The following is a 25,869-nucleotide window of genomic DNA, read 5'->3' as shown; positions in this document are numbered from 1 at the left end:
ACACACACACACACACACACACACACACACACACACACACACACACACACACACACCTTCACACCATGCCCCACAGCAGTGTCACAACATGGGAAGAAAGTGGGATTTGGGTCAGAAGACTTGAGCTGTCCTCTGGCCGTGTGAAATGGCAAGTCACTTCCACTCTGTGCTTCAGTCTCCTCAGCTACATGTTGGAGACGATAATGCAACACCCATCACAGAGGCTTACGGTGAGAGTTCACAAACTCTTCCTGTGTGCAACTTTAACCCTTCTTTTCCAAATGTCTAATTACATAATACAGGAAGATATTTATTCATATACTTTAGTTTTTTAAATCTTAAGTAATATAGGTAAAGCAAATGTTGTTTTGACCATGTCCCTTGTTGCCTTTCCCAGTGGTAATCACTGTTGTCAATCTTCCAGACCTTTCTATATGCATTTTATAGATATTTGCTATACAGACTCCTATGACATATAGTTTTGTAAGGTTTGTCTGTCAACATAAAGGGGATTATCTGGTACGAATTTTCCTGCAGCTTGCTTTTTCCTCATAGTAGCATGTTTCAGAGATGTTTCTGCCTCAGTACGCTGCCCACAGTTTATTTAAACATCCTCTAATTGATAGTGTTTGGAGTTGTTTTCAGCATTTCACTGTTACAACCAGTACTGCAGTGAATGGCCTTGGGTGTACAGCTTTGCGCACTCGCACTGGCATTTCTGTAGGATGGACACGGTCCACGTGCTATTTTTCATGCTGATTCAACACATTGCAACCCTAGCTTTTTGTATTCAGTGCCTGTTTGTTGGTGGCTCTGAGCTGGCCTTTCCATGACATGGATCCCCGAGAGCCTCACAGCCTCACCTCTGGGAGGACAACAGACATAAGCCTAGGTCCTAGACACGGCAGGGTCAAGCCAAGTGTGTAGCCAGGGGGCGGGCCCTGGCCAGTAGGGTGAACCAGGAAAGTTTGCTTTGGCTCCTCTGCCCTCTGTGCACGCCCTCTCCCTCCCTGCTAGTCCACTCTCCCCCTACCTCTATCAGAATGAGACAGGTGACCTGGTTCCAGCACTAGAAAAATAACCATCAGCAAGTCACGCAGGGTCTTGTATTCAGCTGGCTACTAACTCAAGTACTTGCTGTCCTTTTAGGTATTAGTTTAATAGGTTAACCCATTTTTAGCTGTCCACTGAGATCTTAGCTACCAATAAGATGTTAACTGTAACCAAGGTATTTACTCTCAACCAAGACGTTAGCTAACAATGCTTACCATCACCCAGGAGGGCTATCAGTATGTAACTTTCCCCTATCATGAATGCTTGCACATGATGTAATCTCTGATAATGTCTTTTTTTTTTTTAAGATTTTTATTGGGGAATTGGGGGATGGGAACAGCGCCGGGGAATTGGGAGAAGGGGAACAGACAAGTTGCTGTCCTTTTGTTCTTCAGTCTAGTTGTGGAGGACGTTGCTTCACTGGCCCAAGTTGGCACCATCATTGCGCTCTTCCCGGGCAAGGCAGATCAGTCGCCAGCTTCTGGATGGCCACTCACGGTGGCTGCTGGCCGCTCACGCTGGCTGCTGGCTACATACGGTAGCCCATGGCAACCCACTGCAGCAGGGGTTGCAGCCTACGCTGTCGCCCACAACTCCTGGCAGCCCAGCTCCAAGTTGAGCTGTTGTTCAGCATCTTAGCTGTAGAGGGCAGTGTCACTGGCCCTCATATGTGGGATCCCAACTGGGGCCCTCTGATGTCCCAAGCCAGCTCTTAACCAATGTGCCACTCGGCTGGCCCTCTGATGTCTTTTGCTCACATTAGACTGTCAGTTTTCTGAAGGTAGGTTCCCTAGAACATAGTCGATGCTCAATAAATATTGTTGGGGATAAGTGAATGAAAAGCCTTCAGTTGACTCACAGGCATGAAGTTGCAGTGATAGGTGGTACAAAGCAGTGGGATTGAATTTAGGGCAGGCTATCCCAGAAAGCACCAGGTAGATAAACATCCATGGCCATACGCCAAGGGCAAGAGCAGAATCAATTTCATTCCTCTTTTCTCCAAGAGAAGAGCCAGCTGGCTGCTGTAGGAGGCCTCCTGGGTGAATGCTCTTTCGAGGGGCCACCCCCAAACCTGATCAGGTCCAAGCCTTCTAGGTTGAGAGATTCATTTTCATTAGCTCACCCAGGGGTGACTGGGCTCTGGGAAATCAACCAAGCAAGCTACTGATTGATAAGCCAGATCAGCAATTTATTAACTTCTGCTGGCAGCTATGACTGCTAAGCAGCCTGTAGCATTGGGGTTCCCCTTCTCCTTGCTTGTTCTCTCTACAGAAGGAAATTTATTTGGGACTCCAAAATCAAATTCAGAAGGAGCATAGAATGAAGTGAAATTATACTAAACAATGATAATAGTCCATGTCATCTACACTGTCCTATATTTACCCTCGAAACCACACTGTGGTGTGGTCATTTTGGGACTCCTATCCCATTTTGTAGATGAGGACTCTGAGGGCAAATGATGGCTACTGAGGGATGGAACTCACACTCAAACCCAGGTGTTCTGGCTCCTGTCCTGTGTTCCCAGGTGCCCTTCCTTCAGTGCTACTGAGCTCAGAGAGGCTGACATATGCTGCACAGAGCTCCCTCATCCCTGGCTATGACTCTTCATTTTCTTTCTCTTAAGGCCACACAGCTTCCCCTAATAACATCTCTGCCTTCTTGATGAGGCACAGGAGACACCAGAGGCTCAGCATCAGTGTACACAGGTTCTCAAGAGGGCAGCTCTCCTTCTGCAGATAATAACAATAAAGCCACACTAATAGGCACCATTCATTAAGTGTTCACCATGTGTCAGGCACTGTGCCAGGGGCTCTGCACACATTGTCTCCCTGTCACAACAACCTCAGGAGGAAAGCACTCATCTCCCTTTTACAAATGTGGACTCAGGCTCAGGAAGACTAAATATCTTGCCCAGGGACCTACCACTATTTAGTAGTGGAGGTGAGGCTGTAATCCAGGTGGTCTGACTTTCAAGCCCACACTTATAATCACCCCCCACCTCCCCACCTTTGAGGGTGATGTGCCTTGATGTCCCACCTCCTTGTGTTGCTTCCTGTTGGAGCCTCTGCCCCCTGTGCAAGGATCCTCGCAGGCTTCCATGGGGCTGCACCTAAAGCATTTCCAAAGAGCCTAAGTCCTAGGTCCCCAGGAAGTCGTTGTCTGGGGTGAAGGAAAGGGAGCTGGGCCCCAGCCTCCAGGGTAAAATACAAGCTTCATGGGCAGGCTCCAGCCCCCTCCCTCTGTTTATTTCCCCCTGCTCCTGCCACACTGAATTCTTCACTCATCATACCATGCCCCTCACCTCCAGGGCTCCCTTAGGCCTTCTCAGTCTAGCAAACTCCTACTCATCCTTCAAAGCCCAAGTAAAGTGTCATCTCTCTTGGGATACCTTTCTCCTGCCCAATCAGTCCTAATTATGGCATTTTATTGTAATCATCTCATTGTCCTCCACTAAGCAGTAAGCCCCCAAAGGCAGACATTTGTATTCCCAGTTGTCTATGCCACTCTCAGCAAGCCGCTGGCACCAGCTCTTGCCCCATGCATATTTATGGTATAATGAATATTTCAGAAGACCCAAGGAACACAGGTCCATGCACAAGTGACGGAAGAGCCGGGCACAGCCCAGTTAACAAGAATGTGAATCGATTTAAAGAATTCCAATCCCATGTGGATCAGTGGTTCATAACCTTTGAGACACTGGTGGAACTTTTTGGCTTCTTTCTCCCAGAAAAGTACACCATGCCTGTCAAATTTCATATGCTACATCTAGGGGGGTTCTGCTCTGTATGCTGGGACCACAGAGAAAAGCTATATGGGAGGAATAGGTATTAGTGTAGACAGTGGGAAGGCAGGAGGGCAGCAGGGGGGCAGAGAGTAGCCCTCTCTAAAGTAATAACTGTTCATAGTCCAGTAGGCCAAGAGGGAGCCCTGGGGAGAGACCGTCTCTGGGCTGGAGGCACATTAACCCCAGGTGCTGCCTGTAAGCAGCAGAGCAGGCTGGTTAAACATGAGGGTTCTGGAGCAGGCCTGCTTGGGTTCAAATCCTGGCATTGCAACTTCCCAGCTGTGTAACCTTAGGCAAGTACTTACTATCTCTGGGCTGTGGTTTCCTCTGGGGATAATAGAATCCCTACTCAGTAGGGATATTATTAAACATAAGTGGGCTATTGCCTGTAAAGCACCTAATAAGTGCCCATTCCCTGCTCGCCTGTAAAGCACCTAATAAGTGCCCATTCCCTGCTCGCAGCTATGTGAAACATTCATTTATCTTCTAACAGCAGGGCCCTGAGGGAATGGCAAGAAGACTAGGCCCTCGCTTGAAGGTCCCCTCCTCCAGGAAGCCTTCCCTAACTCCCTGTCACACTCACGTAGGGTCAGGTTCCTTATGATCAGTACCCCATGCTTTGGTTATTCTCATCAGACTAACAGTTACTTCCCACTAGAGCTTCGCTCTACACGGTAAGAGGTCTTGTCTGTTTTGTTCTTTGCTGTATCCCTGTGCCTGGCACATAGTAGATGTTCAGTTAATAGGTGTTAAATTAGGGACAGAAGGTGTTGGGAAAGTTCCAGATACCGGGCTGTCACAGGAAAGTCACTGAGCAGCCAGGCAGCAAGTGATGGTAACACAATCTGGAGCGGGCTGGGGTGGGGACTGGGCCCCTTTGGTCAGTGTCACAGGGACTGAACCTTCTGACTTCTCTCTCTTCCCCTTCCCTCAGTTCCTGGCATTTGACACCCAGTTGCTTATGGGTAACCGACGTCACTCGCTGAGCCCCGAGGAATATATTTTTGGAGCCCTCAACATTTACCTAGACATCATCTACATCTTCACCTTCTTCCTGCAGCTTTTTGGCACCAACCGGGAATGAGGAGTCCTTCCCACCCCTCCTTCCTTCAGAGAATGCTCCCTTGATGGTCCTCTGACCCTCCCTGTGCTCCTGCAAGCCCAGATATAAACTAGCTGCTAGCCCGGCCTGTGCCCAGCCTGCTCACTCCCTCAGCCCAACCTTTATCCTGACCCTCTGCAGCTTGTAGCAGTGCCACCTGGGGGCCCTGCAGCACCAAGGTCACGATCCACTGTGCCGCCCTTCCCCCCAATTACATCTCCCAAAGTGGGATGGTGGAGGCTGCTGGAGGCACCTCTGAGTTTGAGGACCCAAGAGACAAGTGGGAGGAGATCAGCAAGATTTCAGACGTGGGAAAGAGACACCAGGAAGCCTGGCTGAGGCCTGCACCCCCACCAAGATTCCTCCTAAGGCTGCCACAGCTGTGTGAACCTTGGGGCACACTGTCCTGTGTCCAGTCCTCCCCTCCTTTCTTTCCTTCTAGGTCAGGCATTAACGTTTTGTAGGGAAGCAGGTGGAGGGATAGCTGGGAGATGAGGTGAGGGTGTTCTGCAGGTGGGGGATATGGGTGGATAGTATGGCTGCCCATCCTCTCTCAGCCGTAGGACCACTAGCTTGTTCTAGGGACTTGAGCCCTGAGACCAGGAGCAACCAGAGAGGGGTAGGAAAGCAGCGCCATCTATAATTGTCTTGGTTTACCCTCCTGGGTCATGACAGAGCACTGTGATGGCAGGAGGCCCTGCTCCTAAGTGGGGGCCTGCCCTGAAGCCCCAAGGGAAGTGGGAACAGTGCCGCCAGCTGAGGGGGGAGGGATCTGGTCTCGGCAGCACTGCCAGTTCACCCCAACCTGCGTCCATCTGGGAGGCGTGTGGGGTTAGCAGGACTGAGACCTACTCCTCTTAGCCTCTCCTCTTGGCGCCCCCAGGATGCTCTCACAGGCCTGAGGCTGAGTGCTTGGGCCCTAGAGGACTGGATGTTCTGAGGGAGGGAGGGTCATTCTACCTAAACCAGCCCCATCTAGAGGGAATCTACCCTGCCCCCAGCCCTTCCCATGGCCTTTCTGCACATCTTATTTCTTAAACCCTCCCCAACCTGATTCCATTTGCTGGCTTATCCCCAGCCAGGCCCCCTGAGGCCTCAGTTGGCAGTACCTATGTCCCTCCCTCTAGCTTCTCTGGCCACTCTGCACAGAGTTGCTAAGCCCCCTCCACTCCTTATCTCCTCATCTCTAATTTTGAAGCTATCCAGCCAGGGCCAGTCCCTCCAGCTGGTCCCAGGTGAGGAGGCCAGGTCTCCTTATCAGCCTCTAGGCGGTTGAGATCTCAGGCAGAGAGTGCGTCAGCCACCCAGCCCCCTGCAAGCCCTGCTGGGGAGGGGACCAGGGGGCCACGCCTGGGGGAAGCGTGCAGCCAGCACCCTGCTAGCAGCCAACTCCCAGCCAGTGGAAAGTTACTGGGTGGGGTCAGAGAGGTTCAGAGTGGATTCCTCTCCCTCCAGGGCCACCTCTCTTATTCCTATGCTGAGGGACATGTTTGTCCCTGGGGAGGGTGACTAGGTATGCTATCTATGTTCCCAACCCCTCCTTCCCCACCCTTCCTATTTTCAGCTTTCAAGAAATATTGCAGAAGCATTTGAAGTTTTGTTCCATCTAGGATATTTGAGGAGAGAAGGAACCAAGAAGTGATTGTGGTGTTTGTGTGTGAGATAGAGGCAATTGGGAGCATGGGTGGGAGGTCTACTATGTGCTGTCCTAAATCAATCTATTTCAGCAATCCTACAAAGGCGGTATTCTGCATATCCCCACGGCAGAGGGAAAAGCTGAGGTGATCAAGGGGCTTGGTAATGAGCCCAAGGTCATACAGCTAACAGGTTGGATAGGACTGGAAGGAGTCTGCATGGTGGTCAGGCCCTGGTGTCTCTGGGGATTTGTTGTTGCCCTGACATCCCATCTCCTCTCCCACTACCACCACCAGTTTCCCACTCTGTGGTTTCCACCTCCTGATACAAGCTGGGAGGCAGGACTCTGGTGTCTGATTCTCAGCCTCACTGCCACAGGCTCATGGTATTGGGAGAGTATTTCTTGCTGCCTGTGATTCACGTTTGCTATCAGCAAGAAGGAAGACCATGGCCAGGGTGGTGCAGAAGAGGCACCAGAACACTATTTCCACTGACTTCGTCATCCAGGTGCCCCTTCGGTTCCTTTCCGAATCTCTGGTCCCAGTTCTGAGGGGTCAGAACTCTCCCCTTTTGCCCTGCCGCTCTCAGCCTGGGCCTTGGTCTGCTTTCTCAGAATCCACACTCCAAGCCCTCCTCTTCCTAGGGCAGTGTATGCATAAATGGGGGATTGAGAAACTTATCAGAAGCTGAGATCCAAAAGCTGGGGGAAAGAAGCAAGCTCTCAGCAATACACAGTGTGACAGCGGCAACTCAGAGTATGCTGCAGACTCTCCTACTCTGGGTCCTGAGAGGGGTCCAGGGCACGCTGAGCTGGCAGCAGTGCCTGGGCCGAGGCCCTGGCATTCCACCTGCATCCAGGCCCCGAGGAGGCCCAGGAACACCTGGATGGGCCTTGAAAGGAGGAAGGGCCGAGGAATGTGAGATTATGAGAAACCCGAGAATCCTAAAATGGGCGGGTGTCACAAGCTTCAGTGGAGGAGGGGAGCCTCCTGGCCCCTCACATTTTTGGCAGGGGTGCGGCTGGGCCCAGGAAGGGGTAGGTTGGATTTCATAAAGCTAGAGGCAGCCAGGAATCTGACCATCTGTGATGTGAGGTCAGAGGTCTCCTGCCGAGGGGAAGACAGACCAAGATATCCTCTCATGAGGATTGCAGATTGGGGACCAGGGAGCCAGGGAGGTGCTTGCAAGTCCCATACATGCTTGCCTCAAATTCCCAGGTGTATGCTTGCCTCCTTCTGTATCACCTGGGGAAGCCCCAGGAATCTTGGTTCTTCCATTCTCTGCTCTTCTTCCCAGGGGAGTCAGGATCAGGCAGACATTCTTACTCTAAAAGGCTCCGCCTCTCCCTTCCCTGGCCCACATGGGGACAAGTCCCAGGGCCTGTCAGCTCTCTTGCTGGGCTGGGATTTCACACCAGCACTTTGCTGCCCCTTGGTGGCTGTCTGAGGGAAAACATGGGCTGGTTCTGAGGCAGAGAAGCAGAAGGGCCCTGTAGCCCAGGTTGTGGGCTGGATCTGCCACTGTCTTCCATTCCAGCTCTTCTCAGATCTCCTCAGACCTCTCATCAGCCTTGAACTTTCCCTTTAGTCCTGCCATTGTCGCATCTTTTGGACACTGTTTACCTGTCTGCTGGAAACCACCCGTGCACCACCCCACCCTGGAGCTTTCTCCCAGTGTCTGAGGACAGAGACACATCCTCAGTCAGGGCTGTCCTTCCCGGGACTCACCTTCCCTGTCCATGACTGACAGAAAATAAGAATAAAGTAATTATGATACCTGAGGTGTTTCCTTTGCCTGCCTTTTGTTTGTCACCTCAGATGGCTCGGGGAGTCTGTGTGTGACGTTTAACGGGATTCAGGGTGAAAGGTTCACACCAGAGCTGCTTCTCCCAGTGTAGCTAAGTGTGAATTAACTCTCCATGTTTATGTTAATATACACCCTTTGCGGAGACTCTTGGGATCCCAGAATTGGAAGGAATCCCAGAGAACTGGCACCTGTCACAGCCCTACTAGAGCCTCCTCCCTAGAGGCCTTCTACTGGAGCCTGTTCTTTTGTGCATCCATTAGAAGATTCTTCCTTATTTTGACCCAGAATCTGTTTTCCTAAAAGGAAAACCTGTATCGTACCTGGAATGATTCCCCAAGAGCAGCAACTTTAAGTCACCTCTCCTCTGAGGCTTTTCTCAGTCTTTCCCCCAAGTACCCTGGCCACTTCCACCCTGGAGCCCCCTGCCCCGTACCACTCTAGCTGCACTATAACCATTCCTGCCTCCTTCTATAAAACTTGAGCTCCCTGAAGACACGAACTGTGTCTTGTTCACCCTTGAATTCACAGGACTTATGGCACATAGTCTCAATAAACAACTTTTGAATAAATAAAGAAAGGAATGAATGAATCCACTCTTTTATTGTACCTAAGAGGGAACTAAGGAGAGGAAGGTGTAGTGACTTGTCCAAGTTTATACACAAGTTAGTGACTGGGAGTGAGATTGGAAGGTGCATGGGGGCGATGATTATATTACCAAGTTCCTTTGGGGAACTTGGGTCCAAGGGTGGCATTAGGAAGGAGACACGTCACACTGGAGCAGTGAGAGACATTCTCCTTGCCTTTGACACGGTTTTGGTATAAATTCAGGTGGAGCAGGGAAAGGAGCAAGGCAATAGTTAGGGGGCTCTGACGAGAGAATAAGTAACACAGCACCCCCTGCATACAAAGCATTTCTATAGATAGAGAAGCGAGGGAGAAAACACCCAAAGAATAAGGGACTATTTAACAAATTGTGATATGCATAGTCTATGAAATATTAAGTGGCCATTAAAAGTGATGATATGGTTAAATATTTACATAGTCACAATATTGCATAATATTAAATTAAAAAGCAGATTACCAAATATTAGGTAAAGTATAAATATGATCACATTTTTTTAACTTTAAAATACATTTTATGGCTCTTCCTTAAGTAAAGTGCCAACTAATAAATATAGAAAAAAATATATGGATAGAATTAGAAAATTAATTTTTTTGCAATAATCAGAATAATAATTGATTCAGGCAAGAATCAAAAGATGCCAAACTATTAGGTGAAAGTTTGAGAAGGAACAGAATATTTATATAGTTTCACCTTATCCCTACACATATTACTTTTTTCTTTTAAAGGGTTTTATTGAGATGTAATTCACCCATTTTAAATACACAATTTAATGGGGGTCTTTTTTAGTGTATTCAAAGGGCTATAAAACCACTACCATAATCTGTAGAACATTTTTGCCCCTTCCATTAGCAAGCAATCAGTCCCCCATTCCTTCCACTCCTTGGCAATCATTAATCCACTTTCTATCTGTAGGAATTTGCCTATTCTAAACATTTTTTGTAAATAGAATCGCACAAATATGTGGTCTTTTGTGACTGGCTTCTTTAATTTAGCATAATATTTTCAAGGGTCATCCATATTGTAGCATGTGTCAGTACTTCATTCCTTTTTATGACTGAGTGCTAGTCCATTGTATGGATATGCCACATTTTGTTTATCCATTCATCAATTGATGTATATTTGGGTTGTTTTCACTTTGGGCTATATGCACGATACTGTTATAAACATTTGTGTACAAGTTTTTGTGTGGACATATGATTTCATTTCTCTTGAGTATATACCTAGAAGTAGAATAGCCAGGTCATAGATACCCATGTTTAACCTTTTGAGGAACTGCCAAATTGTTTTCCATTTCACATTTCCACCAGCAAGTTATGAGGCTTCCAATTTCTCTGCATCCTCACCAATACTTGTTATTGTCTATCTTTTGTGATTTGGCCATCCTTGTGGGTATGATGTAGTGTTTCACAGTGGTTGTGATTTACATTTCCCTAATGATTAGTGATATTTAGTGTCTTTTCACATGCACAGATTTTTTTTCATAGATTTTTTTAATTACAAAGGGAAATATAATAGCATTACAGCAGAGAAACCTGGTAGATTCCACCTTAATCCTGAATCAGTTTACATCATTTTTCTCTTATACCTAAGCTGTTGGGTGGATACAGAGATCTTCAAGGCTCTAGGAGGGGGGAGCCACAAAATGAAAGGCACCTGGGTTCCTAAAAGCCACCTGGCAGCCAAAAATACCAGCTCCGGACTTTTATGTGAGCAAGAAATAAACTTTTATTTTTCGAGCTACCAGAAAAAAAAGTGAAACCATTTATATCACAAATAATTGACACTATGTGCCTTCTGATGTGATGTACTGAGAAGGACACACTCTACTTATATAATTTTTACCAAAAAAAAATGCAAAATGTGAGTCATCATGAGGAAACATTAGATAAAAGCAAATTGAAGGATATTCTACAAATTAACTGGCCTATATTCCTCAAAAATGTTCTGAAATGTAGGCTTTTGGTGCTATCTCTAAAGGATTTGTATAATATTAAAAACATTAATTTGTTTAATATTAATTAAGTATATATAAATACACACATACATTTTATATATACTTATGCATAGGAAAAATCTATATGGATATACCCTGAAATGTTAATTACAGTTATCTTCAGGTGGTGGGTAAGACTTTATTTAGGTCTTTTCTTGTGGTTTATCTAGACTTACTAATTTTTCTATACTGAGAAAAATACATAACCTGTGTAATAAAACGTACTGTAAAGGGAAGTTTAAAAATTCAATAAGGGCCAGCCAAGTGGCGCGTTGGTTAAGAGTTGGCTTGGGACGCCAGCTCTGAGCAGCAGGGCTTGGGTTTGGATCCCACATGTGGGCCAGTGATGCCGCGCCCTCTACAGCTAAGATGGTGAACAACAGCTCAACCTGGAGCTGGGCTGCCCTGAGTCGCTGGCGACAACGTAGGCTGCAGTGGGGTTGGCCGGCAACTGGCGTGCGCTTTTGTGAGTTGCTGTGAACAGCCGTCCAATGGCCGGTGAGCGACTGCCTCACCCGGGAAGAGCGCAATGATAATACCAACATGGGCCAGTGAAGCAACGTCCTCCACAACTAGACTGAAGAACAAAAAGGACAGCAACTTGTCTGTTCCCCTTCCCCAATTCCCCAACGCTGTTCCCCTTCCCCAATTCCCCAATAAAATCTTTTTTAAAAAAAAACAAAAAACAAATAGAGGGAAAAAGTTAAGAAGGAGGGAAGGATGTTATGAAAGAAGAAGGAAAAAGGGAAGGACAGAAAGAAAGCTGGCAGTAGTGACAGTTACCAAGTATCACCTACCTGGCACATTGAATATCTATTCCTGAGTCTCAATTTCTTTGTCCTCTGTGTAAAACTATACATTGTTGGGAACCTATTCCTTTTTTATAAAACAAGCATTCGTTCATTTAGGAGGCATTTATTTAGCTGCAAGAACCATGCCAGATGCTGGGGATACAAAGACAGGACATGGTCTTTTCCTTCAACAAGTTCATAGTAAATTTAAAAATTGCAATACTGTATGGTAAAGGGAGTACTCAACACATCTAGATAGAGAGAGGGAAATATTATTTTTGAAGGACAGTGGGTGGTAATGTCTTCACAAAAGAGAACACCCATAAACTGGGTTTCAGGAGAGTAGTTGTGGGTGAGGGGAGGGAAGGTAAAGTCCAGGCACAGGGAACAGCATGTGCAAAGACACAGAGCTCTCACCCAGCACATTCAGGGAACTCCAAATGGCTCAGCATGGCTGGAATAGAGACGTTGGAATGGGGTTGAGGAGGTGAAGCTGAAGAAACAGACAGAAGGTCAGTTTTAGACGACCTTATAGGTTACCTTAGGCACTGAGGCATGCTCTATGGGCCAGCAGCCTTGGTATCACCTGAGAGTTTGTCAGAAATGCAGACCCCAGGTTCACCCCAGACACCCTGAATCAGAATCTGCATTTTAATAAGAGGTTCAGGTGATTCGTTTGCATTTAAGAGGCCCTGATTTAAGGACTTTGGACTTTATTCTGTAGGCACACGGAGCCTGACACAGTCAGATCTGTTCTCCCTTGGCGCCCTTAACAGGAGACAGTCCTTTATCTCTTCTTCCCAGGCCACTCCTTCCTGGTTTCTTCGCCACCAGTTCTGCCTCCCAAGAAGCCCAGTCCTCCCCCCACTGCTCTCCTTCACAGACCTTGCCTCAGCCACCTTGTCCTGGGCTCACCTTATAACATGTTTGAATTCAGGAAATCCCTTGAGTTTGAAAGATGACAAATGAAAATGTAAGATTGTATGATTCTATGAAAGAAAACTTTGCACAGCAGGGTGACCTTGTGGAACTCATTATGCCTAACCAGTGGTACGTGCTGAAAACATAAGTAGGCTCAAATAGCATTTAGAAAAATTCACAGATGCTAAGTCCATGGTGAATTAAGAAGGGAGGCTGAGAATGCTTGCAGACAGGGTTCCAACCTTTTCTTTCTTTCTTTCTTTCTTTTTTTTGTAATAACCTGTATTAGTCTTTTCGCTGACTATAAAACGAATACATGTGCATTATTGAAAGCTTGAGAAATACATTAGTTTGAAGACTAAAATAGAAGAGCATCAGAGAAAAAATCAGAAAGGGTTAAAAACAAAATGGGAGAGAGTGAGAGAGAGAGACAGAGAGAGAGAGAGAAATCAAGAGTACACACACACACACACACACACACACACACACACACACACACACACACACATTCCTCCTCTTCCCACTAACCCCCGGGGTCCTTCTGATTTGGATATATCCATAATTGTGGGTTGAGCAATATACAATGTTTGCATTATTAAGACTGTAAACCCTGTTGGCCACTGAGCTATGTAATATACAAGGGTTACTTCACCTTTCTTGCACAACATTTTGCTTTTCTGGAGGTTAATTATTGTTGTTAGTTGTTCGTTCATTTGCTTAATTTTCTATGGCCTTACTACTAACTTTTTTCTTAACCTTCCTCTAAGTGGGTAAATATCCTTTCAATATATTCAAATATTTTAGATATCCTATCAATTTCATCTTGTTGACACCATCTCCTCTCTCCGGAATCACCTGACTTCTCTAACCTGCATTGTTTACTCTAAAGATCTGCTGGCAGCTATTGTCCGGGAATCTTCCTTCATCTCCATCCTGGGATTCCCTTCACCCCTCATCTCTGTTGAAAACCTGCATTCTAGATTCTGTGAACTTCCCTTTCTTGGTTTCCTACCTCATTTTAGTGAAAAATATTTTCCAATAGCTTCCTGAGAAAGAGTTTATGGAAGATAATATTTTCGGATTCTTGTATGTCTGGAAATATCTTCATTCTATCTTTGCATTTAATCATTTGGCTGTGTATAGAATGAAAGATTGGAAAAAACTTTCCTTCAAAATTTTCAAGGCATTGTTTTATTGCCTTCTAGCTGCCAGTGTGGCTGTTGAGAAATACAGTGCTATTATGATTCTTGATTCTGTGTATGAAGTCTTTTGTTTTCAATCTTTCTAGAAACATATAGGATTTCCTCTTTATCCTCAATGTTCTGAAATTTTATGGTGTTGTGTCTTGTGGGACTATTTTTATCCTTTATACCCAACACCGGACAGGCCCTTCAGTTCTGGGAGTTTTTCTTGAATTATTTCTTAGACAGTCCTTTGATTTCTTTGATAGTTCTTTGGTAAATAGTTTGATAGTTCCTCAGCTTTCCCTTTCTGGGAGTCCTACTATGTGGCTATCAGACCTCCTAGGCTGGACTCTATCTTTTGTCTTCTATTTTCCATCTCTGCCTTTTTTGCTCCTTTTCTGTTTGTCAAACAGAGTCAGTTTCTGTTGCTTGCAACCAAGAACCCTAACTGATATAATGAAAATGATGTATTTCAGAGGGAAAAAGCAGGGAGGATTCTGAAAATAAATGAAAGGATTAGCTGTTAATCATTTGCAGGTCCTGTGGAATTTCAAAAGGGAAAATGGTTTAGGTTGTGGAGGGTAGGCTAGAGAAAGTCTTCCAAAAGATCTTCATGTACATCTCCATTGCATCAGTAATTAGTGAAGGTAGACTATTTTCTTTATGAGTCCCTTGGGGTATAAAATGTGTCTTGGGAGAGAGATAAAGGATGAGAAATATCCTTGTTTTCATTTTATCTTCCATTTGGGACTAAGGCAAAATAAAATAAAATAAATAAAATAAAATACTAACATGAGAACAAGAAGAATCTGAAGCTTATCCCAGACTTAATGAATTAATGTACAAAAACCCAGCTCCAATCTTCTGGCTAATATTTCACAAATATTTACTCTCTTCCTCCTCTCCCACCTTTCCTGGACAGAGGCTAGTTCTTTTTCTTCCAAACCCATGTTATTTTTTCTTCCTGGACACATTACTAAACTATATTCCCCACCACTCTTGCATCCGTGGGCCATGGGACTGAGTTCTGGCCAATGGAATGTGTGTGGCAGTAAGGAATGCCTCCTGTGTACCTGGCCCCAAAATCATCCCTTGAGATTCTACAAGCTCTCTCCTCCTTCATCTGCAGCCACATATAGAGGACTCACTGGAGGACTCCAGGGCAGCAGGGAAAGGCAGAGGTTCTAGATGAGTCCATGAAGTCTCTGAGAAGCAGATGGCTCTTCCCTTCCCTTGCCTCCGTTCCCCCCCACCACCACTCCCCACTGACTCACATTGGACTGTAACATGAGGAAGAAATAAACCTTTACTGTGGTAAGCCACAGTGATTTGGAGGTTGTTTGTTACAGCAATTAGCCTACCCTGACTAATCTGACTCCATCTTTGGAGAAACTGCCTTTACCTCCTGAATCTCAGTTTCCTCATCTGAAAATGAGGGGTTTAGAATGGTGGCCTTTTGGCTATAACGATCCACTTATAAATTGTATGATTATTATTTCCAAGTGGTTTAAAACTCTACAAGGACTAATTGCAGAATTTCTCTATTTTAATAAAGAGTAAATTCTCCATTTGTAGATGGGTTGTGTTCCAAAAGTCCAGATACAAGTTCCTTGTTGGAACATTGTTTATGTAAGAAAAGAGCTTCAATATTCAAAAATACACACAGATTCCTGCTTACTCCTCAGTTCAGATTCCCCTGAACCCCAACTAGAGGCAGTGAGCGAGGTGGGAGATCAGGGACTGAGCAGAGGCTCTGGGGAGTGGTTAGAGAGGGACGGGATGGGAGGAAGATAGGATGGTCTGGAGCATGGGCCAGGTTGTCAGCTGTACGAGGTTCCTGGGGAGGCCATAGGAGCCATTAGACTGTGAATCATTCCTACCTTGGATATTTCCAAGTCTATATACACTTCTTCATTTTAACTGTGCTTGGGTACACGTTCTGTGCAGAGAAGAGATGGATTTAACCATGAAGCTAATGAGGCTCAAGCTTCACGGTCCTCACTACACACAGAACCCTTCCAAGGCCTTAGAAACGTGTTCACAGGTTATTAGTTTTGTAAAACTTGAAAAAGTAAGATATTTTAACTGTAGTTGGTTAAGACTGCTGTCTATTTTCACTTCAACTTCTCCCCCTTCACATTTTCCCTTGTGTTAGATGGCACTATAAGGGCCATGGGCATATTTAGAATCCAGCTAATGGGAAGTTTATTTGGGGGTACACTCTGTTTAGGATCTATCCACATGGTTCACAGTTACGTCCATGCATAGTTGAGCTACAACCCACTACCAAGATAAAGGATAGGAGAGCTACAGGATCTCTGCCTACCTTGCTGACTCACCTGGAATAGTGACCTGTAGGGGCAACGTCTGAGTTCAAATCAAGATCTAAATGTTTCCTGCTTTTTTACCCTAGGCGGCTGCTGAGGATGGCGGAGAGGCAGGTCCTGGTGCTCGGCGGCTGAGGCCATCTCCTGGACCGCCTGGCGGCCATCGTTGCCAAGCAGGTACTGCTGGGCCAGAAGGTGGTAGCCATGCGCTGTGAGGGCATCAACATATCTGGCAATTTCTACAGAAACAAGTTGAAGTACCTGGTCTTCCTCCTCAAGTGGATGAGCACCAACCCATGCCGCAGCCGCTACCACTTCCAGGCCCCCAGGCGTATGTTTTTGCGGACTGTGCGAGGTATGCTGCCCGACAAGATCAAGCTAGGACAGGTTGCCCTGGCCAGCCTCAAGGTGTTTGAAAGGATGCTGCCACCCTATCAAATGGTGGTTCTTGCTGACCCCAAGTGTGTCCTTTTGAAGCCTGCATGAAAGTCTATCTACCGTGTAGGGGTGCCTGGCTCATGAGGTTGGCTGGAAGTACCAGGCAGTTACAGCCACTCAGGAGGAAAAGAGGAAGGAAAAAGCCAATATCCATTACCGGAAGAAAAAACATCTCATGAGGCTACGGAGGCAGAAGAGATCGTGGACAAGAAAATTGACAGATACACAGAGGTTCTCAAGACCCATGGACTCCTAGTCTGATCCCAATAAAATTGACTGTTAATTCCTTAAAAAGTAAAAATTAAGAAAAAGATTTAAACATTTCCTACAGCACCTAATGCCCGAAGTGTGTGGGAGTGGAGGAGAATCAAGTTTTGAAAATGTATGAAGTCAAAAGCTGTCTGAAGAAAATTCCTCAGTCATCAGCTGTGCAAAATATAAACAGACAATTCTGTCCTTATTGACATCCAATCAAAAGAAGTTTTGTCCTGTTGGCAATATACTCAATAACACAGTATATATCATTATAAATGTACCATGCATTCTTTTCTTTTTTGATGGAAACTATTCAAAACACAATTTATCAAAATTCCAATCTTTTTATATTTTTTGATGACTTGACACAAATTACTGGTATCAACACAGATAATAAAAAACTCATAATACACCATTTATAATGAGGTTTTCAAGAACAAATCAGCTAGTAAATGTAGTTAATTCAAATACTACATCTAAGATTAGTCCCTGTACAGGAAAATTTGAAAGCTCTGGAATCTTATATCTCATAGATGAAAGTAATATGATCAAGATTTTTCCCAATTTGATAGCAAACTTAAATATTTACATTACATTGCCAGTAATAAATTGTGAACCTGAAACGTTCCTAAATGATCAAATAATAAAAGACAATTTGATTTGCCATGCTAAGAAAATACTGAGTTATCTTTGTAGTCCTCTCTATAAAGTAGTATCAAATCATTGCCATATGAAGAAGCAATCAAAGAGTATATACAGGCAAAAGTGTAAGAAAAAAGTAATATTCAAGTGTGACTTACATAAGTAGAATTGAGCAATATTTGTTCTTCCATGATTGGCTTATTTAACTTAGCATAAAATCCTCAAGCTTCATCCATGTTTTACATATGGATGGATTTCCTTGAACAATATTCCATTGTATGTATATACCACATTTAAAAAATCTATTCATCTGTCAATGGACATCTAAGTTGTTTCTACATATTGGCTATTGTGATAATGTTTCAATGAACATGGGAGTGCTAATATCTCTTTGAGATCCTGATTTTAATTCTTTTGGATAAAGACCCAGAAATGGGATTGCTAGATCATATGGTAGTTCTATTTTAATTTTTTAGAGAAATTGCCACACTGTTTTCCGTAGGGGCTGCACCATTTTACATTCCTACCAATAGTGTACAAGGGTTCCAATTTCTCCACATCCTTGCCAACACTTGTTAATATATATATATATATATATATATATATATATATATATATATATATATTCCTAACAGGTGTGAGGTGATATTTCATTGTGGTTTTGATTTGTATTTCCCTGATGATTAGTGACATTAAGCATCATTTCATATACTGTTGCCATTTGTATGTTTTCCTTTGAAGAAATGTCTGTTCAAGTCCTTTCACCATTAAAATTAGGTTATTAGTTTATTTGCTATTGCGTTGGAGTAATTCCTTGTATATTTTGGAAATTAATCCCTTATCAGCTATATGGTTTGCAAATATTTTCTTTTACTCTGTAGGTTGCCTTTTTTACTCTCTCAATAGTTTCCTTTGCTGTGCATAAGCTTTTTAGCTTGATGTAGTCCCACTTGTTTATTTTTGCTTTTATTGTCTGCGTTTTTGTTTTCATATCCATGAAATCATTGAGAAGATCAATGAAGCCTTTCCCTTATTTTTTTTCTAGGAGTCATACAGTTTCAGATCTTATGTTTAAGTCTTTAATTCATTCTGAGTTGATTTTTGTGTAAGATAAGGGTCTACTTTCATTCCTTTGAATATGAATAGCCAAATTTCCCACGAGCCTTTTTGATATTGTAGATGAAAAAGAGGCCACATACTAAACCTGACAAGCTCAGGGTAGGCTCGCAAGGTAGGATCTACAAACTCTGAAACCAAAATGAACCACATAGAATGGTCTGAACATAAAAATTCTTAACTAAAAGCGGGTCATGCCTGCTAGACACATCCTTGGCCCGTAGCTTCCTTGACAAAGGTCAATCTTTACCTTAAGTGAGCCTGTCTATTGTCTCTTTGCATCTAAGATAACATACCCTTGAAATGTCAGAGTAATCCCTTTCCCCAGACTTTTCAAGGCACAACCCACTGCACACAGAGCACCAGACTATAGAACCCCTCATTGTTATCTCATTCCCCAAATACTATCTCTGTGTGTTGTAAAATGTTAATTGTTAATTATCCTGTGCCCACTAGTGTAAAAGAAGTATCTGTCTCTCTATTTTACTTTTTATCCAATGCCAGAGAGCTCCCCACTTTGCTTTCTCCCACCTCCTTAATCTACCACCAATGAATTTCATGTAGCCCTCCTTACATCTCCCCCTTTGAGTCTAATGTATACAATAAGCTGCAAAACTGCCACTTTCTGGAGTGTTTTCTTAATCCGTTGAGATTTTGCTTCCTGGCGATTGTCATCAGCTTGGCTCAAATAAACTCTTTAAACTTCTTTACAGGTTTGGACGTTTCTTACGGTGACAATATTAAGTTTTCATTCAACACTATTTACTGAGCATCTTTGGCTGTGGCATTACAATAGGCATAAGGGATTCGAGGCTGAGAATAACATAATGGTTGCAAGCACACCCTCTGGAGCCAAAGTGCCTGGGTTCAAATCCTGATACTATCATTTCTAACTGCAACCTTGGACAAGTTGCTTTGTTGTGCCCCTATGTCCTCATATACATAAAAAGGATAATAAGTAATGGTCCTTTCCTGACAAGGCCCATAATGAGCTAATACATGTAAAGGGCTTAGAAAAGTGTCTGGCACCTGCTAAGCACTCTTAACTGCTGGCTCTTAAGGCATAGTCCTTGCCTCTCAAGAAGCTCACAGTCTACAGTTGCCTGGTGCACCTGTCCCATCTGGCAGGTAGGGCCATCTGAGTCTTTTGGCACCTCAAGGGACAGATGGCTCCTAGCTACCCTTTCCTGGAAACATGGGATGAGCTGGGTGCAAATTCCTGTGTCACAGTTTCACTGTGTGACCCTGGACAAATAATTTCTACTCTCTGGACCTCTCTTTACACATTTGCAAAGGAAGGAAGTTGGACCAAAACTGATTTCCAAGATCCCAACAAACTCCTTGTTCTGGGTAGCACAAGTTGAAACTATCAATATTTCTGCTTGGGCTAAGTCACTTAACTTCTCAGCGCTGGTTTCCTCAGCTGTAAAATGGGATTAACATTACTAACCACTTCGTAGGTTGTGGTGAAGACGCTACAACATAAGGCAAACGCCAGGTGTCAGCGCTTGCTCAGTGACTGCCGCTTTTATACCCACGCACCTTCGCCATTGAGCGCAGGCGCGCTGGCGCCGCGGGCCGCAGGTTCCCGATTTCCGGTTCCGCGGGGACCCAGAGGCCAGACTGAGGCTAATGGCGGCGTCCACTGACCAGAGCGTTGGGGGCGCTGAAGAGGCCGTGGCGGAACAGGAACCGCGAGTTCTGGAACCCGGGGCCGCCCCGTTCGGAAATTTCCCTCAGTATTCCCGCTTCCACCCTCCAGAGCAACGGCTCCGCCTCCTGCCCCCAGAGCTGCTTCGCCGGCTCTTCCCTCAGGGTCCCGAGACGAAGCCGATTCTGGGGCTCGACGTGGGGTGTAACTCCGGGGTGAGTGATGGGAAGAGGGATCGGAGGTCGGGGAGCCCAGTGGTTGGCTGCCTCCATGTCCACTGGGGTTCTGGCCTGGGCGTGACCTCACACAACTTTCCCAAAATGAGCTTAAAGGCTATGTTCCGAATTCCCGCGTCCCCGCCTCCGCTGCCTCAAGGCCAAACCCCGCGTGGGAAGGGCCACCGTACTGGGTTTCCGGCGCTCGCCTCCTGTCCAGCGTGGCTGGCAACCTGGTTGGGGAGAGGGGGCTCCCGGAGACCTACGTTTGGGAGCTTGGGGTTGGGATTGGTTTACTGGAAGAGATGAGTCAGAGGTGACAGAATCGTGCCTGGAATTAATATTCGTGTGCCATCCAGTGCAGGACGGACCCTGGAGTCGAGTGGATATATATTTACAAAGCAATGAGTTGACGGAGTAGAGTGTGCAGGATCGAGGAGGAAAATACAGCATCCTGCTGGAGGAAGGCATTGCCACGTTTTCTTACCGCAAAGTATTCTTAGGCGTATAATGGTCATAGTCTAACCACATGCAAAATAGCGAAATGTCTCTGACACCAAATGCCTCAAAAATGAATGCTCTCATTCCACCTCCAGGAGCGGGAGGGCGTGTGGAGAATTTGGTTGTGTTGCTGTCTTCCACAGAAGAGACTTTGGTGGAGGGTTGAAGGCTATAGGGACACAGCTGATAAAGGGGAGGGGGACATTTGGATACAGACTCAAAGCTGGAATGAGCAGATGGGTGGGTGTCTAGGTGTCTCCTGCAAACATTTCTCCACTGTGATGATATAGGAAATCAGAGCGGGAAAGCAATAGAAAAGAGAGAGGCTGGGCTTAAGGCTTAGGATTTCATGAAAATCCTTCAGAAACCACAGGAATTTTAAAATTGACAGTAGTATATGTACACATTAGAGGCAAGGGTATAGTTGTACTTAACTAGGGCAGTGGTTCCCAAACCTGGTTGTACATTTAGGGAGCAAGTCTTTACTCCTGACCCTAAATCTTCCTTTCCCCCTATACCAGCGGTTCTCAACCTTCCTGATGCCGCGACCCCTTAAACAGTTTATGTTGTGGTGACTCCCAACCATAAAATTATTTTCGTTGCTACTCTATAACTGTAATTTTGCTACTGTTATGAATCGTAATGTAAATATCTTTTTGTTTTCCGATGGTCTTAGGCGACCCCTGTGAAAGGGTCATTTGACCCCCAAAGGGGTCACGACCCACAGGTTGAGAACCGCTGCCCTATACAGTAGCAACTGCAATTTATAATTTCTCAGGTATGCCTCCTATGTGTATACAAGCATTTATGTTTGTATAAATATCTCCTCTCTTTTAGTTTTACAAACAGCACACTATTTTGCACTTTTCATTTAATAATTTGGAGATTATTCATGTCACTACATTTTTGTAGCAGCTTCATAATATTTTATTGTATAGATGTGCCATGATTTATGGGGTGCTTTGTTTAAATTTAAAAAATTCTTAGACCCCACTCTAGACCTACTGGATCAGGATCTTGGGGGATCCTGATTCTGTACTGAGTCTGTATTTTCTTTTTTTAAGCTTCCAGGGGACTCTAGGATTGGGGATTTGAGGGTGGAGAGGATGAAGAGATGTGGTGGAGGAGGGACTGATGTGACAAAAATTACTGGTCAAACATGGGGCACACCCAAGATTAGATAGGATGACGGAGACAGCAAACAAGCAAATAGAGAGTTGAGGTGAAAATTACGCAGCTCAGTAGAGGACTTGCCTACTCAAAGTGTGGTTCTTGAACTACAGGATCAGCATGACTGGAAGCTTTTTAGAAATACAGAATCTCGGCCCCTACACCACATCTGCTAAGTCAGCCTTTATTTTAGCAAGATCCCTAGGTGATGTGTATGCCCATTAAAGAGTAAGAAGAAAGAATGAAAGAACCTAATGTACCCTAACTCTTGCTGTGTACTAATCATGTGACATTGGACAAGTGAGTCACTAGCCTCTAAACCATAGATTTTTAAAATATAATTTTTATTTGTGAACTGTGCCCTGCATAGAGAAAGCTGCATAAAACAAATCTATACTTTACAAATTATTATAAAACAGACATCTTTATGACTACTGTTCAGATCAAGAATAAAACAGCACCCCAGAAGTCCCCCATACGCCTTTTCCTGTTCATAAACCCCCCTCTCCACCCAGAGGTAACAACTAGCCTGATTTTTATTATTATTGTTTCTTTGCTTTTCTTTATAGCTTACTATTTTTGTATTCCTGAACAACAGTTTCATTTTATCCATTTTTGAACTTCATATAAATGGAAGCTTGCCATGTATTTTATGTCTTGCTCTTTTACTCAGCGTTATATATTTGTGAGAATCATCCACGTTGCTGCATTGAGCTGAATTTCTTCATTTTTAACTGCTATTTAGTATTCCATCTTAAGGAATATATCACATTTATTTATTCATGCTACTATTGTAGGACATCTGGGTCTCCATCTACACTTTCTTCATGTGCAAAAAGACATAAATATTTTCCTCACAGAATTGTTGCTTAGAGCAAATGAGTGAATAGGAAAATGCTTTGAAAAAAAATGTATAGAACAACACGAATGTGAATTAGTTATAATGGTTATAGAAATCAAAGTTAGAGAAAGGGCATGGTGACTTGTTTAAGAGTCAAAAAAAAAAAGCTAAGATGGTGAGAATCACAAATCATCGAAGAAGGAGACCAGCAGTGACTTTTTGGAAGTAATAGATGCAGAAGCAGAGTAAGTCCCAGAGGGAGTGGTGAAGCATAAGACAGGTACCGTATTTGCCGGCGTATAAGACGACTCGGCGTATAAGACGACCCCCTAACATTTCCACTCAAAATACAGAGTTTGTTATATGGTCGGCTGTGTGCGATTTTGCGAGTGTGGTAAAATCGCATAACAGCAAAATCGCATAACAGCTGAGCATACACCCAGCAGCGCTGCTGATGCCTGAACGGTATGTGGAATGAAGTGGGCGGGCATCGGGAGGACACTATGGCACGGGGCAAGCACTATGGGCAGTCTATCTGAAGTGTGCCTGGCGTATAAGACGACCCCCCACTTGGAGGCATGTTTTTCAGGGCCAAAAAATCGTCTTATACGCTGGCAAATACGGTAGTAAAACTGAAGCTGTAGAGTGAAGGCTGGATGAGGACTTTGTGGAATCCACTTTCCCACCCATAGGCCTGAGAAGCAGGTTTTTATAAGATGGTACTAGCTCTGTTCCTCACCTTCATGGTAAGAAACACTGGTTATGCCCCTGGAACACTTTTCTCCTCCCCAGGGTCTGAGATACCTAAAAAAGAAAAAGATAGCAAGTTTACCAGCATATTACTTAAGCTAGAAAACACTACTCTGAGTTTCTTTCCTGCATCTATAACTTAAAACCTTGCAACCCAATCTGCCACCAGTCAGGCAAGTACACAGATGATGCATTACAGTCTATCACCCCTGGAGGGCGCCGAGAGCCTGCTCTGGAAAAAGTTGGAGGCAACCTCCCTAGGCTATAGTTTAGAAGTCTCCCTCTAAAGCCAGGAGTAAGTGACAGTCTCAATAAGAGATAAGTTTCTCTTCCATTCATTGATTGAAAGCTGCAATGACAAAGCTCTTTTGGATTCCTCTAGGATCTGAGTGTGGCTCTGTACAAACACTTCCTTTCCCTACGTGATGGGGAGAACTGGTCAGATGTCTCAAGAGAATTTCGTCTCCTCTGCTGCGACATAGATCCAGCCCTGGTGGAGCGAGCTGAAAAAGAATGCCCTTTTCCTGATGCCTTGACTTTTATTACCCTGGACTTCATGAATCAAAGGAGCCGGAAGGTTCTCTTGAGCTCCTTCTTAAGCCAGTTTGGACGCTCAGTTTTTGACATTGGCTTCTGCATGTCGATAACCATGTGGATTCATCTGAACCACGGGGACCATGGCCTGTGGGAGTTCCTGGCTCACCTTTCCTCCCTCTGTCGCTACCTCCTTGTGGAGCCACAGCCGTGGAAGTGTTACCGGGCAGCTGCAAGACGTCTCCGAAAGCTGGGCCTCCATGATTTTGACCACTTCCATTCCCTTGCCATCCGAGGCGATATGGCCAGTCAGATTGTGAAGATCTTGACCCAGGACCATGGCATGGAATTAGTATGTTGCTTTGGCAATACCAACTGGGACCGAAGCCTTCTGCTCTTCAGGGCAAGACAAACCACAGAGATCATCCAATCCCTGAATCACTGATAGAAGAAGGGAAAGCAAGGAACAGATTAACATTCTGGAGATAGTGAGATGAGAGGGCAGAAAGACCAGGAAAGAGATATTGAAAGGGTTTTATACTGAAAATTAAGTTCATTCTCCTTCACTCCCTAACAGTTAGGCTGCTTCAAAACCTAGCAGAAGCTTTGGCAAAATGTCCAAGACATGCAATTGAAAGAATCAGTTCTATCTGTTCCCCATTGTTGGGGATGATCCTGAAAGAGTGCACCTATGGAGCAAAGACCTGAGCTATTGGATTGAGATGGCTAAAGAAAGTGATCCTTTTGCTGGGATATGGACGGGGCTGCTTTTGGTGGTTATTTATAAAGACCAAGCTAGCCTTAGAATGTATTGGTTCCCTTGGCCCCTTGAATCTGATCTGGCTTCTTCAGTTTTCTTCTGGTCTTTCTCCTCCTGCATCCAAGCAAAACCTCACTATAATCTGGAGAGACGAGTCACTGGCCTGGCTAAAGGAGAGGGTTAGTTGGAGAAACACCATATCTTTCCAGAGTAGGTCAGCGTGACCAGGCTCAGCACATCAGTTACAGATACTAGTTAAGATGCATTGGCTGGCATTTAAAAGATTTAAATTATGAACCCAAAATCCAACTGGCACAAATGAAATGAAGTGGGATTGTATATGATACACATAATTATATATAATAAGGACCGGCCGAGTGGTGCTTTGGTTAAGAGTTGGCTTGGGATGCCAGCTCTGAACAGCAGGGCCCCGGTTCGGATCCCACATGACAGCCAGTGACACTGCCCTCTACAGCTAAGATGATGAACAACAGCTCGACCTGTAGCTGGGCTGCCGTGAGTGGCTGGCAGCCAGTGTGAGCGGCTGTCCAATGGCCAGCAAGCACCTGCCTCACCCAGGAAGAGCACAATGATAATACCAACATGGGCCAGTGAAGCGCCGTCCTCCACAACTAGACTGAAGAACAAGAGGACACCAACTTGTCTGTTCCCCTTCCCTGATTCCCCAACACTGTTCCCCTCCCCCAATTCCCCAAATTAAAAAAAAAAAAAAGTGACAAGTGTGGTTGAGAATGCCCTGTCAATCTGGGAGAG

General features: G+C 44.8%; 2 protein-coding genes and 1 pseudogene across 2 annotated transcripts in view; all 3 read left to right on the top strand.

Annotated features, from left to right (window-relative positions):
• The window catches only part of FAIM2 (Fas apoptotic inhibitory molecule 2), a 32,170-nt gene extending 23,815 nt beyond the window's left edge, over positions 1 to 8,355 (top strand). Inside the window, exon 12 of the mRNA XM_019662284.1 lies at positions 4,773 to 8,355. Within this exon, the coding sequence (XP_019517829.1) occupies positions 4,773 to 4,922 (150 nt within the window). The 3' untranslated portion in view covers positions 4,923 to 8,355. The remainder of the gene's footprint in view (positions 1 to 4,772) is intronic.
• A 7,966-nt stretch (positions 8,356 to 16,321) lies between these two features.
• LOC109393250 (60S ribosomal protein L13a pseudogene) lies at positions 16,322 to 17,975 on the top strand (annotated as a pseudogene).
• A 2,308-nt stretch (positions 17,976 to 20,283) lies between these two features.
• BCDIN3D (BCDIN3 domain containing RNA methyltransferase) lies at positions 20,284 to 25,118 on the top strand. Its single transcript, XM_019662259.1, is given in 3 exon segments — positions 20,284 to 20,539; positions 24,184 to 24,754; positions 24,757 to 25,118. Coding segments are annotated over 3 exon segments (873 nt in total). The 5' UTR covers positions 20,284 to 20,305; the 3' UTR covers positions 24,825 to 25,118.
• The last annotated feature ends 751 nt before the right edge of the window (positions 25,119 to 25,869 follow it).

The sequence above is a fragment of the Hipposideros armiger genome, unplaced genomic scaffold (assembly GCF_001890085.2).
Source record: "Hipposideros armiger isolate ML-2016 unplaced genomic scaffold, ASM189008v1 scaffold_371, whole genome shotgun sequence".
In the NCBI taxonomy this organism is placed as follows: domain Eukaryota; kingdom Metazoa; phylum Chordata; class Mammalia; order Chiroptera; family Hipposideridae; genus Hipposideros; species Hipposideros armiger.
The sequence above is the reverse complement of the archived record's forward strand: the minus strand, read 5'-3'. Positions and strand labels throughout refer to the sequence as shown.